Here is a 15639-nt window from a genome sequence, read left to right as displayed (position 1 = left end):
AGCGGGAGCGGCCGGTGGCAGCCAAGTGCTCCCTGGTGTCTACTCACAAGCGCCGTGTGTGGCGTGGCGGCTGCCGTCGTGCCCTTGCCGGCGGCCCTGAAGGGCCTGGTTGTGTTTTCCCCACTGTGGATCACGAGTAGCAGCCCCAGGAACAGGGGTGGGATGGCACCCTGAGCTCCGGCAGTCAGCAGGAGTGCTTGTGGAGGCAGGGAGGGACGTTAAACTGTTTTCTGCTTCTTTGCGGCCTCTTCCCACCCCGAGAGAAACATCGAGGTCTGTGCCAAGGGCTGTGTGCAGAAGACTCCACAGTTGAGGGCCCATATATATCTGAGATTTCAAAAACTGGTTCTACATTAATTAGGTTTTCTAATCAGCTCTAAATGTCACCTCTTGATATTTAATGCTTCCATCTCTGTAATGCCTGAGTGCCTTCGACATGCATTGGTAAATTCCTATTTTCTCTCCTGTCTGCATGTGAAGTAGGAGTTGCAGTTGATGCACTTGCAGAGAATCTCACTCCTCACCTCCTGCCTGGGAAAGAGAGCGCCCATCCCTCTCTGACCACCCTTCCCATACACCAGAGTCTCCTTGCCACATGCACAGCAAGTACTGGCCAAGCTGTCAAGAAAATTAGTAAATTGACTCTAAGACCATCCTAAACTGCTGGTGTTCGGTTAAAGTTACAGTACACCCTCACCATTTGCCATCAAAGGGAAGTAACTAAAAGGAAGACCATCCCCTCTCCCTTTCTTTTTATTCCCTGTTTCTCAGGTCCCTTGATCATTATTATTTAAAGGACACGTTTCATCAGCTGTTACGTCTGAGACGAGAGTTAAGGAGTTTGACCTCTGAGTTGTGAACAGGGCTTAAGAAGTAAATATAATTACGTTCTTCTCAGTTCCTCCCTGCCTCTATTCTAAGCACATGAGTCTAAGAGCTACAAGTTGTCTGCCATCCAGGCTGCTAGTGTTCAGATGTTGCCATTGTACTGGCATTGTGTCAGATGAAACAAATGGCCAGTTCATTTTGCTGTCACATTCATCTCCTGCCATCAGTCATCTGCTTTCCTTGTGTTTCCTTTTCCTTCAGCACGTTCCCATCCCAGGAGGGCCTGACAGTTTAGTTGTCATTCTCCATAAGAGGAGAATGACAGAAGACTCCCTGATACACTGAAAGCAACAGATGTATTTAACAGGGGTCAAGTAGTTGCTCTCAAGGCCCCCCAGGAAGACAATAGATAGACATTTTGCCCTTTTTACAGATGGGCAAAGTGTGACTATGATCTTTAGTCCAAGATTTCTAATCTCTTGATTTTGAAACTTCCAACCCGTGTAGGCAAAGATGCATCTTTGTGTGTGGTAACTGTGACTGGAGTTAGGGAGTAAATTATGGAGGAACCAAAGCCTTGTTTTAAAATGCTGAGCCTCTGCACTCCCAACAGTTTCATATGAAACTGATATTTGCAGTTTCATGTCCCTGAAAATCAGACCTATTCCTGTATTTCATTCTGCACAGATGATATTAATAAAAATTACTGGATACTTGTGAAAACTATAGGTGTTAATAAGCTGTGTAAGATCAGCCAGTGAGTTAGTGACAAAAGAATTATTTAAATAGAACAGGGTATTGGCTTTTAAGTTTGTTCTTGTTAGGGTGTTTTATTAAGTCAGTCTTCTGGCCGCAAAAGCACAGTTGTCTTTAAAATAAACAGAAAACAACATTTTTGTTTTGAGTTGCAAATTAGAAAAAAAGACCTTTTTCTTTCCAGTAGCCCTAGTTTCTACTAACCACCATTTTAAGGAGACTTCTGATAATACTTCTTTAGATTGCATGTCACAGAAGAATGATTTAGAAAATAGGCATGTCTCAGAGAGGCAGGGTTATGGAGCCCAGTTTCATTACCTGCTACTGCTCCAAAGACAGCAGGTACATAATTAAGATCTACATTAGTTACATTTAGTAATCTTTTTTAAATAGCTCTGGTTCTTCTCAGTGCAATCTCTTCAGTCCTCCTTTCTCAGAGCCAGACTTCAATTCTTCGTCTTTTTTCTAAAAGACTGGAAGACTGAGGAATGTTGCTGATTCAGTGAAGTCTTTCACTGACCTTATTTGTATGTTTGAAGTACTAACATTTTGTCTCAGAAAATTCCAGCCCAGACAATTGGTATCATTAGCAGCAACTCAGCAATTTTGGTTCAAATCTATCTTTTGAAGGCTCTGACATGCCTTTTTTCCCCCCTTAATTTCTGTAAAGTTTCATATTTATTGACCTCTCTACACAAAGAGATCTCTCTATGCAGTTGTAGACCTCTTTATGGATGGAGAAGTATGACTATTAAAAAAGAGATCTTGAGAAAAACATGGATTTTGGTAGATCTACAATTAAATCTACTTACTCTGGTGTTGTTCTAAAGATTGCATTTTTTACAGATCAAATGCTGAGGTAAAGAGCCATTGTTCACCTGGATGTAAAATTGCTCTTCTCTGTGCAGAATCTGCAGGGCAATGCTTGGAATTTGTGCAAATATTTAGCTTGGTGGCACTCTGATTCAGAAGGGGGTCAGATAGTCTGCTGCAATATTCAGCTGCAACATAATAGCACTTCTTAAAATACTCCAGCTGAAAATGCCACCCAGAGAAGATTTATTTAGTCTTTTCTCAGTTGTTTGTTGAGTCAGCCACTTGCAAAAGGGCAATAAACAGGAAGAAATTCAGGAATAAGCATGGCAGCCTTTGATAACACTCAGTTTTCATGAACCCTCTTCTTCAATTCAGGAAGAATGAAAAATTACAAAATACGTGAGCAAAGCATTTGAGGCTTTTGCAATATATTTAGGTTTCTCTCTTGAAGAATCTAGAAGAGGTTTTGAAAAGGAATGAAGTCACATGAGAATCTTAAATCTATCGAGAAATGACTGTTTGCATACATTTCTGTATATTGTGCAGAGTTTTTCAGGGAACTTTGCTGTTTCCTTTATCCAAATTCTACTTCATGATCCTTAATCTGCTGATCTAGACCTAGTGATGTATGGGCTGCTAGCCTAGGAACAGTTGCAATGATATTATTGGCACAGGCATCTTGATATCCATCAAAATGAAGGATACGGTGGTTTCTCCCCCCTTCTCAGGGTGTACTCTCCTGTCCACAAAGTGCCCTATCAGTTGTGTGGTCAGAACAGCTGGTACAGAATCTATTCAGAGGTACAGCTCCAAGACACCTCCCTTGTGTTGCTACCCTAAAGATGCTTGTTAACTCCTCTTACTTAAGTATGATAACTCTCATGTTTATTTTCATTCTCTACTATCTTTAGCAGACTTTGGGAGTGTTAAAATAAACATTATTTGCCTAGTTGAGTGGCCATTTGGCAAACACCAGTCTGTTTCCTGTCTTTTGAATGATTTCATTGCCATGCTTAGTGTTTTACTTTCTCAGAGACGTGAGAGTTAAGGCTTATGGCAGAGTTACTTTTGCAGAGTCAGCAGGGGTGACACACAGGATTGTTTTCTCATTACCTCGTGGCAGGGAAATGGTTGGCCTTTAAGATATGTGTGAATCCGTGGCTTTCACAGCCAGCTTGGAAATACAACCCATGCCAGCTTGTCTTCTGATTCCAAATTTCTTCGAGGATTAATGGGACTGTGGCAAAATACAGCTTCTCCTGCACTGAGCAGTCCTCATCATATTCCTTGGATCTGGGGATACTCATTCCAAGCAGACATTTAAAGGAAACATGGGAAAATCTGGCAAATACTTTAGAGGGAATGACACTGTGAGAGCCAACAGGAAGCAGGATGTCACAAATACAGGAGCTTAGACAACTATATTGAACATGACAATGAGCCATATCCATAAGGGTCACATCTGAGGTGATTTCCTTCATTTAAAAAAAGTTCTTATTAAAGCCAATGGACATTTTTGCTTAAAACAAAACAATAGTGAAGGGTCAACCTCAGGATTCAACCTGCTGAATATTCTTTCCATAATAGCCAGCAACACGCAAAGCCAATTTCCTTAAATAACTGGGTGTCATTAGCACATGGAGGCTTTACCATCAGTCTTTCCTTTTATTTGATATAAACCATCATGGACTCATTTGCTATTAATGGAAACCCCATGGGTTTGCATGCTGTCATTTAGCATTAATTAATGTATCATTGTGTAAATCCTGTTACTTCCCATTCAGTAGCTGGGAAGCTCTCAGTAAGATCTTAAAGGGATTGCTTTATTTTCTCTGGCTTCATGGTTGCAGCCCATACTTGTCATGCACATATATACTGAATGATGAAAGGATTCCAGGTGCTTAGCCATCCAAAGAGGACAGCTTAATCACACAGTGGCACAGTTGTGGGCATATGTTTGAGAAGCAGCGAAAATCTATACCAAAAGTTTTCTTCAAGTTGTGGGGGTTCTTACAGTTCCTTTTGTAACTGTAGATCAGGGATAGGTCCTCAGCCCCTCTCAGGGTTTAGCATTTTCTCCGTAGGCAGTGATTTTTCAGACTTGCCACATCCTAAAAAGCTACATTACAACATTTCTCTAGCTCAAGCTGGGAACCACTGGGGGCAAATTGCAGTTCAGATATCTGACAGAGCTTCTGACAGTGAAAGCTCTCATGAGCCTCAGGATGGTTCTTAAAGTCAATTCAATAGTTAGATGAGATTTCATTAAAATAAAAAATTGGAGATGTCTGCAAATATTTGTGTAAGGAAACAGTTAGTATTGTGTGCATTGTACCATCACACTGATGACACTCGTTTAATCTGTCATAATTACCATTGTAAAGTATGCTTTTTCAGAGGTTTACAGTACAGCTGTTTTGTTCACTGCACATTTTCAACCTCTAAGCTGTTTCTCTTCTTCCCTTTAAAAACAAATTAAAATCAATTTGATTGCTTTGAGAGCTCTCCTTTAGAGACAGAAAACCAAAAAGAGGCAGGAATGTTGTTATGCAGAGGTGCAGAGCTGGACCAGATCCTCCTCACTGGTTGTGCATGAGGCTGAGTGATACTCAAGTGCCTGTGCCTGGTAGGAAGCGGGTAGAAATATTCCACCCCACTTAGTGAACAGAAGGTATGAAGCTACTTGTGGAGGGCGCAAAAAGAGGAACCAATTAGCCCTGTATTTTTCATGTCTCTTCATGTTTTCCAAGGAGACATGGTGGCAATCCCATCAGTCAGTAAGGTGGCCTGTGAGAGAAATCTCTCTCTAATGAACATTTGTCCCTGGCTTGCTTGGAAATGGGATTTCCACTCTAAAGATGTGGTCTTTTTCTTGGCTAACAGCTTTGTTCTAGGGATCTCAACAGCAGTGTCCCTCCCACACACTTCATCCCTTCAAGCTTCCATCCTTACTCTGCCAGGTGGCAAGCATGGAGTACTTCCCACTGGTGCCCTGCTAACGTCCATAACTTGATGACTCTTACCATGGTGGTGGCTGTGATGTGGAACTTGGCCTGTTACGTTACTTCATTGATTAAAAGGAAAGAATAAGCCGTGTTTTGGGATAATAAGTGTGGGAATCTGGAGATCTAGCTTCATCTCTCTCTTTTGCCATAGGTTGCCTGGGGAAGATCTCATTTCTTCGTGCCTGAGTTCCTCTCATAAGACATGAACAGTGTTTCACAGAGATGCTGAATGGATAAGTACCCCCTGGAAGGGAACAAATCTCTGGGATGCACAGAGCACACAGCATGTCTGTCAACCCTGCAGACCCCTGCCCTGGGGGGTGATGGCAAGTGACTATCACCAGGATTTTGTTCCTTGCCCCTGAAATGAAGTACCATAGCCCAGTGGTGAGGCTGCCAGCCCTTCACAAGCAGTGAAGAGCAGCCAGAAGTGAGCAACTCCTTATTGCAAGACCCGACCAGCTCCTTCCTGCGTTTCAGAGGTAGGCACTGCAGCACAAGGGGAGACGCTCAAGGCCGGTGCATCTGTGTAGCTTGCTGTAGCTGTTGCCAGGCAGGGTTCTCAGGCGCTAAAAATGTGGCAGCCTGCCTGAGCTAATTATCTCCCCAACTCTTGAGAAGGCTAGTCCAGGCACGGCACTGTGCTGACACAGCTGTCCTGCTGCCGGTTCCTTGTCTGGCCTCGTCTGGGGGATCTGTGCTCCATTGCAGAGCGTAGCCATGCCCGTAGGAACTTTTCACAGGTAGTCGCAATGCTGGAAAAGTATTTAATTCACTGCTATGCAAATAGCCCTGTAGGCTACAGCTAGGGAGGAAAATAGTCTTGTTTCTCTTGTGCTACACCATGTATTCTGTGTGGGCAGAAGGACAGAGCACTGTCTGTTGTAAGCCCCTGACACAAGGTCAGACAAGAGCTGTGCCAGGGCAGAGGCCTGGTCAGCCCAACTGCCCCCTTGTCTAACTCCGCTGACCTTCTCTGAGCTAATTCAGGGATGTCTTTGGCACAGTAAGTTCAGCTAAAGCAGCTGTGATTGCCCTAACGCAGTTTCCTGGTTTTCCTGGTATGTATTTTTAAGCTGATTGCTATTTCAGTGCAGTTTTGTGCATTTCCTATTTGAACGGTTCCTGTCGGAAGCATGTATTGTTTGGGAAGACATGGCATTAATTACTGTGTGAATTATTTGTTGTGTGGGTACCGTGGAAGAAATAGATGGGAACTGTTCCAAATGGTCTTTAATGAGTTCAGTCATCCAAGATCCTGATTTCCATCTCATAAATAATAAACTGTCCTCAGTATGCTAATTCAAATTTGCCTTTAAATTGCTTATTTTAATTTTGCAGAGGAAATAATCAAGAAAAAAAAGTTCTGAAAAATGCAAACCTGCCCTGTTTCTGTGGCAGGGCACTCAGAGGTTGTAGAGTCTTGTCCTCTTCCACAAGCTAAGTCCTGAGACAGTGAGCATGTGAGTAATGATAATGGTTTCATGTCATGAAGAGTGAAATTTGAAATGTAATGAATAAAAATATATATGAAATCTTTGCTCAATAAAGGAAGGGTCCTTAATATAACCTTCTGTAGTGATCTCTTTGCCATTTCCTTTTGATGGGATCTCCAGTCTCAATTTCTGCTGCTGATCATTTGCTGTTAGGGCCAATGGAGGCCTGAAGCATTGCTTTGACAATTGGCCTAGCCTCTGGCAAGGTAATAGTGTGTGCTCAGCAGTGACCCATCTGTTTCATCAAATGTAACATCAACAGTCTTTTAGACAAGCCTCATCTAGTCTTGCGGTAGCGGGTGAAGATTTTTCAAAAAGCCTTCTCATTTGCAGATGCTTGTGTGAAGCATTGATGTACTGGTACTGGACTAATGATTTCCCACTCTGCTAACTATAACTAGAAATGTTTCTGCTTCAGGCAGGCAAATCATTGCACTCTGAGAGTTTGGTACCAATATAACAGCTAGCCATGAGATTTTTCTGTTCTGAAAACATAATTTTTTTTTTTTTTTTTTTTCTCCTCTCAGCATTTTATCTTCAATAAACACATATGATTTTACATGAACCTGTGGTCTCTGGGGCTGTCTGTAAGTCCAGACTAAACAATAGCGCAGAGCATAGCGTAGCAAAAATATTGCAAGAAAAGAAAAAGAAGTGTATTTTGGACATGTATTAGCTGGTCACACATCATTCAGATTTGTTGAGGTTTGATACTAGGTAAATAAAGAGGAATAGAAGGTTTGGATGGTCCTGCAGGCACATCTTACTGGAAACACAGTTGCAGAAATTTCATTTTACGAGACAAACCAGTGAAAAAACCCAAACAGGTTACTCTATTTCTTGCCCTGGAAGGAATGGCAGCTTTTTGAAAACATTAATATCCTCAGTCAGGCATCACAAATATTAGTTCTCAGTTCCTTCAAGGGATAAAAAGAGATAAAAATAGAAGCCACTCTGAAACCTCCCAGAGGCTGACAAATGCATTCATTCATTTCTTTATAATGACATCTTTCATGAAGGCCTTAACTCTGGAAATTCTCAGAGGAGGTTTCCTTCCCCCCAATACTTTCTCACTTCTGTTGAAGGCTATCTGTATCATTGCAAGCAGGCAGGGGGTAAAATACTTTCTGAAACTCAGCTGTGCTTCTGTAGGCTGATCTTAAACAGGAAAAAGGCTCGTTCTCCTGAGTGCACCGAGAACGTGGTGCCCTGACCTGGAACAGCGTGGGAGTGTCCAGCTGTGGTGGGACAGTCCACATGAGAGGGGATGGCTCTGTGCCATTTTCAGCAAGGGGGAAGCAATGTGCAACTCCTGCACCCCAAATCTGTGTGAGAGAAACAGAAGCTGCACAAAACTGATGTCAATTTTGCAGCAGCTTTCATTTCACTCTCTACTCTTGTTTGTATGTCTTGCTGGTTTATTCATCTCCTCTCTAAGGCCTGCATCCATCCTGCTTAGCAGAGGGAACCTAGTCATATTTTGCCCTCTGCTGCAGGAAGGGAGACAGGCTCTTCCAGAGCTATCAGATCTTCAGATTACTCTCTTTGAGGAGCCTCTTTTTGTCTGTTGATTGTACAGGACCCAAGGCTCATTTAACTGACTTGGTTAGATGTCTACAACTGAGTGGGATAATCGTGATCTCTACACTTCAATCTTAGTAAGGTTGGCAGGCAAACAGAGGAGTTGGTTGCTTTATTTTTCTTACACTAAATAAACCAGAGTGTAAAGCAAAACCCAGCAGATTGCTTACATCGACACTGGGAGTTAAAGCTGGAGCCTGAAATAATATCATTACTGCAGGTGGAACTCATCTAACTAAATACAGATTGAACACAGAAAGGAATAGGGATGAACCCTGACAGATTCTCTTTCAGTCCTCACACTATAAATGAACCTAGAGAACTCAGGGGTAGTCATGTACATTTGGAGATAACGTAAGTGAATTGCATCCCCCATACCTGCAGAGCTCCCTCGGTGGCAGTCATTCAGAGCAAGGGATCAGCCACACAGGTGAACTGAAAATACAGGACTGAAGGGCATCACCTGAGTCATCCAGCCAGTGCCTCTCAAACTGCAGAAAGGCATGCTGCGGATGTGCAGTCCTGTGCTTATCTCACCCGAGGATGCTGTACTAGGCTTCTCACAACAGACATCAAGTCTGTGCTAGAAGACCAAATGCCACAATAATTGTGCCACAGGAGGAGAACAGGAGAGATCAAGGACATTTCTAACTCATCCTGGCTAGCAGGGGATTTGCTGGGTGACATTTGCAGACTCTTCCGGATCATGCACTATGCTGGAGAGGAAGACAAACAAAAAGCCAACAGTCTCTGATGAGCTAATCTGGAAGAGGACTGCTTCCCCATTGCAAATCCAGTGATTACCTCAACCTTGAGCATGCGAACAAGTGCAGGAAAGCTGATGGATGCTGATACCTCGAGGAGCACTGATGAACCTTGCGTCTCTCAGTGACCATGTTTACACCCTTTACTGACCCAACATGAATTAAAATAGTCTCTCTTAAATCCCTGTGAAAAAAGAGATTAAGGGGCTCAGGAAAAAGTATATTGTTCAAGAAGAATGTCAGTCCTGGGAGTATAACCTTAATTATTGAAATACACTGGTCTAATTTTACTCCTATAATTTCCCATGAACACAAGATCTCCAGTGGGGGGGTATTTTTTTCTGTTGTAAACAAGGCTTTTCTTTGTAATGTACTGCTGTTCAGCACAGTCTCTGTATAAAAGGCAGATCTTTAAACAGTGTTCTGTGATCTTATCTGATCTGCAAAGTGGAGGATCTATCATCAATATAATTTATGGCAGGAAATTTGCATAAATGTAGTGAAGTCTGTTGGAAACTTCCCTGAAATCACACAGGCAAGAAGGAGACAGTATTAGCTTAAATAAGTGAGGCTATCAAATTAATGGCCCCATGAATATGTGTTCTTTTTAGAATAGGAAATCACAGTTTGCAGGTACTTAAAGCCAGCTAAGAGAAAACACACTGACTGATTTTCTGTCACTAAAATATTGGATCGAACAGGGACCTAGTAACTACTTGCAGAGAGTTTCAGCTGTTGCTCATAGGTTCGCATGTGGCTCCTTAACTCCATCTCTGGTATCCAAAGGCTGTTCTTGGTCCCAGAGAAAAAGGAGGGCTGAAGGGCTTGGCCTGGGAGAAGGGGGGGCCTGCCCTTCTCAAATTCTTAGTAGGCAAGAGGGGGCATTCTGCAAATGACCACTGCCATCACAAAATTAATTGGTTCCTCTGCTGGTATTCTTGAAAGAACTAATAGACATTGCCAGGGCTGTTCAGGAGACCAAGCTAAATTATCATAATAGACCCTTCTGGACAAAAATTCTGTGCATCACTAAGAGGTACTCCGTTTGTGTAAGGGTCAAGATATGTATTAGTATAATTTAGGGACCAAGTGCAACTCGTGGTGTCAGTGAGTCTACTCATATCGTGGATGAAAATGTACTTTAGCTTCTACAGCAGTAATTCCGACCACTTTCACATATTCTATGTTCGCTTGAAGAAAATAAAAGTGCTCTACTGTCCATAATAAAGGGCTTCTCTTCCTGAACAGTGCTTATAGTTATAATCTAGCAAGAATACTAGGGAAGCAGGAAACATCAACTTTGCCCAGACAACCAAAAACTTTCCTTTATATTGTGCCAGTGGTTGCACCTTCTGGAGCCCTGATGCCGTAACGGGATGTGTGAAGGCTAGATATAATGTAAAGCTCCAGATCTGGAACTGAAGCTTCACCAGTGTGAGGTGTTGGTGTTGGTTATGCTCCATGTCTAGCTGCTTTTTAAGTTGCAAAAGATTTCCATTTCTATTATAACACCCTGTAAAAAAAGAGCATGCACCGACTTCTCTTGTTAAAATTCCTTTTCAGTTTCTTAGGGTTTTTTTTCCTTTATTAGTTAGGAATGGTAGAGGTTGGTGGAGCTTTGTTAAGGACCTTTTCAGCAAGGGTGAAACATATTAATCATGCTGCCAAACCTCCTTGCTGGCTGATGGGCCGGCTTGCTGGTGTACAGGCCTGTCAGAGCCCTGGGGGAGCTGTATGCACACGTGGGCACCTGATGTATGGGTTATCTTGCAGGGATGGAGAACAGCTGAGAGATGAAAGAGTGAAAAGCAACAAAGTTCTGCCAGATGCAAAAAAGTAAATGAGCAGAAGAAACCCCAAAACTAGTCATTTTCACTTTCTTTGTTACCTCTTTGGACAAGAGTGATACCCAAGTTAACCACATTGTCCTTTTTTCTTGTCCTTGACTGTATTTGTATCTTTGCATTTATTATTAGGTTTTGTTATGTTACCAGCTTCCAAGAGTGTTATACCAAATCAGAAGTTTCTGCTCAAAGCTGTAAATTTCCAACTAGGAGAGCCAGTTTGGTTTCTTCCCTAAAAGTTTCAAAACGTCCTTGCTTGCTCTTAGAGTCCTCCATGGGCTGCTATTCTGGCTAAATTCAAGAGCTTGGTTCCGGAATCTTTGCTCCATGAGGGAGATCAGGCTTCTTCCTTTGAGAGCTTGCTCCTGACCTGAATGACAAAGAAACTGAAACAAGGGCAGGGTGAGGCTAGGGAAGATTTGCTCACTGATGTAGCTCATTAGAGGACTTTGCTGCCTTGCTACTAAGCCTTTTGGTTCTGCCAAGTTTCTTGATGAGAGCTGCAGAAGTAACAATAGAAAAGTAGGTCGGGAGTAGATCTTATAAATCTACTCAAAGGGCCAAGAGCACAGTTTGTGTAGAAGAGGAAGAAAAGAGAGAAAGGAAAAAAAAAAAAAAGGAAGATTTCAGGGTGAAGAGAAGAACAGGAAGGCCAGAAGTTTAGGTAGGACTTTGTATGTGAACCATGATATGTAATTATACACCTGATTACAGATTGCTTTCTTATAGTGTCTGAAAAAAATCTTCAGTTTCTTCAGCAGGGCTTTCATTAGTGCTTCTGAATCTCTTATTCTGCAATTGCCATTAGCAGTAAGGTCAGCCTGCCTGCCGGCACGATTTTGACTATGCAGTGGGTGAGCAATGTGCTGGCCTGCTGTATACACATTTCAAGTGTGTAGCTGCACCCCTACTGAGACGCAGGGAAAAGCAGCAGCAGAAAAACAAGAGCTTATGCAGGATGGACGGTTTCCTTTGAAATGTGGTAGGCATGTGATTTCTTTAAAGGGAAGAAAATCAATAGAAGGATTTTTTTAGGTTGGAAAAAACACCATCCCCAGTGTTGTCTTTGGGAGTAAACTTTCAAAACACATCTCAGTTTGGGCAATACACACTGCTTATCCAGCACACACACAGCATACACCTCGACTTTTTATTCAGCTGAACTTTTTGCTGTGCTGGCAAAATTTCTTACATATAGCTGGTGTCATGAGTTTTTCTATTTAGGCCTAAAATCCTGGGAGGTTTCTGTAACACACAGTTTAACCCACGACACACTGATCTTTTAAGCTGGTTTTCACTTTTGTTTTCCTAGCATTTAGAATACAACTTTGAAAAAACATATTAATGTGATACACCATTTCAGCTGAAGTAAAAGCCCTTCAGCATATGCATTTACTCAGAGAAAGTTGGAGTGAGAGAGGAGCAGGAGTTATTCTTACCAGTGTTGTCCTTTCATGTAGAAATTTCCCCTTAGAAATGATTTACCATCTGGGACAGCTTCCTGTGGATCGGGTGCTTTCTGCATTTGATGCAGGAAAAAAAAAAAAGCCAGGACATTTCCCCACCCTCAGTCAAACTGAGTGCATCTCTGCCTGCTGGTTTTCCCCTATCAATAATTAATACATCACTTGATAAGTAATGGACGTTTTTATAAATGCCATTTAAACAAAACAGAATGTCTTCCTTGCATCTATCAATGAGAGACTTTTTCATCTCTCTTTTGCAAATTCTCTCATTTTCCCTATGAAAGTTGGAAACCACTGCCAAGAAAACACAAACAGGAGACTCTATCATCATAGCACAGAGTTTTAAAGGAACACTCTCAGCTTAGACAACTGCATTTCTGCCTGAAATGTTTTACCTCCTAGTGTTACAAAGACAGCATGAAACTTAGAGTTTAGGGAGGTAGATTTCTCCCTCTTCACTTTTACTTCATTCTTCTGACAGTGTTTTTCTCACTACCTAGCCTCAAGGTTTCCCTACAGCCCATCACTGAGCTCCCTGCCCTTGTACAATGAGGGCACAGGCCAGTTTTAAGCATACAGGTGCAGAAGTCCAGTATGTGTGCAGGAGCCACAGGTGCACAGCAGTAAAGCTGTTTTGAAATTAGGGTTGGGTTTTTGTTTTGTTTTTTTTGGTTTATCTGAAAATCTTGGTGGTTACTCTTTAGACAACCCTATATTTATCTGGAAAATAGGTCTGATGTGGATGGCGGTAGTTCTCACCAGCGAATTCCCTCCTTCTGCAGCTCCATGCTACAGAGTGACCTGGAGGCCTCCGTAAAGGCACAGATATACCAGGGAAGGAGCAGGGGAGTCATACACCAAGGAGTGAGTAGCCTGCAGGGAGTGGTAGTGATGGATAGGAGCTATTTATCATTTGGGCAGTGACCACAAAAGTTCAGAGAGGTCTGGGACCACTGACTGCACTTGTTTCTGCACTGGAAGAGTTTCCAGAGAGTAGCACACCATGCTGACCTCACACAATTGGCAAAACCAGCCAGCCTTGTGAAAATCTTCCTGCATCTTCTCACTACTACAAGTAGTGCATATTTACAACATACATATTTACTACCCTGACAAAATATTCTCAGCTCAGGTGGAAGTTTGAAACGCTAAATTCTATTGTTTGGCCTTCGCCTGGACTTGAAGCATGGCTGCGAAGGTGCTGTGTGCTGTTTCCAGATGGCTGGAGGTACCTGACCCACCTGCCAGGTGCCTTTTGTTTCTGTTTGCATGCCCTTGGTGTTGAGCTGTTTACTGTTGTTGTTTGGTCCACCCTCAGCATTCCCGTGGGCAGTGCTGGTACCTGAGCTGAGGCATGGGTTTGTAGCAACTGTCACTGGCTGGGGATCTGGCCCATCATGTGCTGCAGCATCCTGGCAGAAAAATGTTCAAGAAATGAAATGCAGTATATGATCTGCACTTTGTAATGAAGGATTTAATTAATTTATCTCTTGGCATTTTATGCTTGATTTTTGCATGCTTTTCAAATCATATGTAACTCTTTCTGAGTTACACCAGACTCTTTTCCATTTTTGTTATGTTTCATGTCTTTTCCTCACATTATCTTTCAATGGCTACCATTGCCCAAGTGTTTTCTAAGGGACCTGTATAATCTTTCTTTTGATTATAATAGGTATGTAGTAGTTGATGCAGTTTTACATAACTTGCTATTTGTAGTGTACATTAACTTAATGTTTCTTATGAGTTACAAGATTGTCTTTAATAATGAATTATTTGGGTTTTCTCTCTCAGGGAGTGCAATACTGGGTTTTAGTTAAAGAAAACCCTGTCACTTATCTTTCTCCTTCCCTTTTGTAATTATTATTATGCTTAATTTCTAGGTCATTTTCAACTAAAATAATGTGAAGGGTTAAGATTTAGATAAAGTAGAACTGATGAACCAGTTACTATTTTGGGGATAGGCACAGAAATATTTGGAATGCTATCAGGCAGTTGTTATGTCTTTTAACTGCTCTAAGCAGGGAGTTACTTGGGTAGGGGGAGAAAATGAGTCTATTTTTTTCCTCTGTAAGTTGGATGATGCATGTATATGGATTGCTTACTGATATGATTCAACTGTATGAGCAGAATAACAATGATCTTACTGTGTTCTCACAGGAGTACTTCTCAAAGATTTCCTATATACCTGAATTTTGTCCCCCATCCCATTGCTCTGTCTTTTAATTAAATTTTAACTTGAATTGATTACATCTAGATTTTCCCATGGGGCTGTGGAAGTGAATTTACTTTTATTCTCCTATCTGTAAGCTTGTTGTTTAAATCTTTTCTCTCTCTGTCTCTTTTTTTTTAAAAGAAGATTTGCTGATTGCAATTTGATTACCTGTTCAGCTTTCTACAAATTATGTTACTCTAGTTGAAGCCTAGAAATAGAAATCCAATAAATGGCTCTAAGTTAACCTCAGAAATGTTTGATTTCATATTATTCTATTCTGTTTATCTCAAGATTATGTGTTATAGTACTTTTAATATATACTTTTTAAACCTCTGTAGAAAATACTAAATTAAAAAAAAACCCAAACCCAAACAAAACAACAAAGCAGAATACTTGCATTTATTCAGTAGCTCTTAGAGACTGCAGATGCAGATGGATGTTAAGTCTATTGTTATTTTCTAAATAAGACAACTGTTATCTTGGTGGAAACCAGGACTTTTAAAGTCAGATTTTCTAAAAAAGCTCTTAAGGAGTTTAGAAGCATGAGTTTCATTCAAAAACAGATTTACACCAGCCAGAGATTCCTCTTATACGGGGAGACATTATCAGATGGAAAAGCAAATTCATTTTGTATATGTCTCTGAGCAAATTTTGCTTGTGGGTAAATCTGGCTATCTGCAGCAGAAACGTGATATTCTTCAGCGCTTCCAGCTGTCCTGAATTCTCACTTCAGCATTAAGTTGTGCGTAAACACTTGTCTGACTGGAAAAGCTTTTCTTCACAGCATGCTTTCCCAACACAGCGGTCCCAGCAGCACTGTCCCCAGCGGAGTGTGTCCCACATGTTTCTCACTGTGGCATTTCCATATTAA

The 15639-nt window shown here is 41.7% G+C and overlaps 1 protein-coding gene across 1 annotated transcript in view; it reads right to left on the bottom strand.

Annotated features, from left to right (window-relative positions):
- MAP10 (microtubule associated protein 10) overlaps positions 1–321 on the bottom strand; it is a 2706-nt gene extending 2385 nt beyond the window's left edge. The window contains exon 1 of the mRNA XM_026844579.1: positions 44–321. Within this exon, the coding sequence (XP_026700380.1) occupies positions 44–321 (278 nt within the window). The remainder of the gene's footprint in view (positions 1–43) is intronic.
- Between the last annotated feature and the right edge of the window lie 15318 nt (positions 322–15639).

Source organism: Athene cunicularia (genome assembly GCF_003259725.1).
Source record: "Athene cunicularia isolate RWA chromosome 3 unlocalized genomic scaffold, athCun1 chr3_part1, whole genome shotgun sequence".
NCBI classification, from domain to species: domain Eukaryota; kingdom Metazoa; phylum Chordata; class Aves; order Strigiformes; family Strigidae; genus Athene; species Athene cunicularia.
Note: the sequence above shows the minus strand (reverse complement) of the source record. Positions and strands in the feature narration are given on the sequence as shown.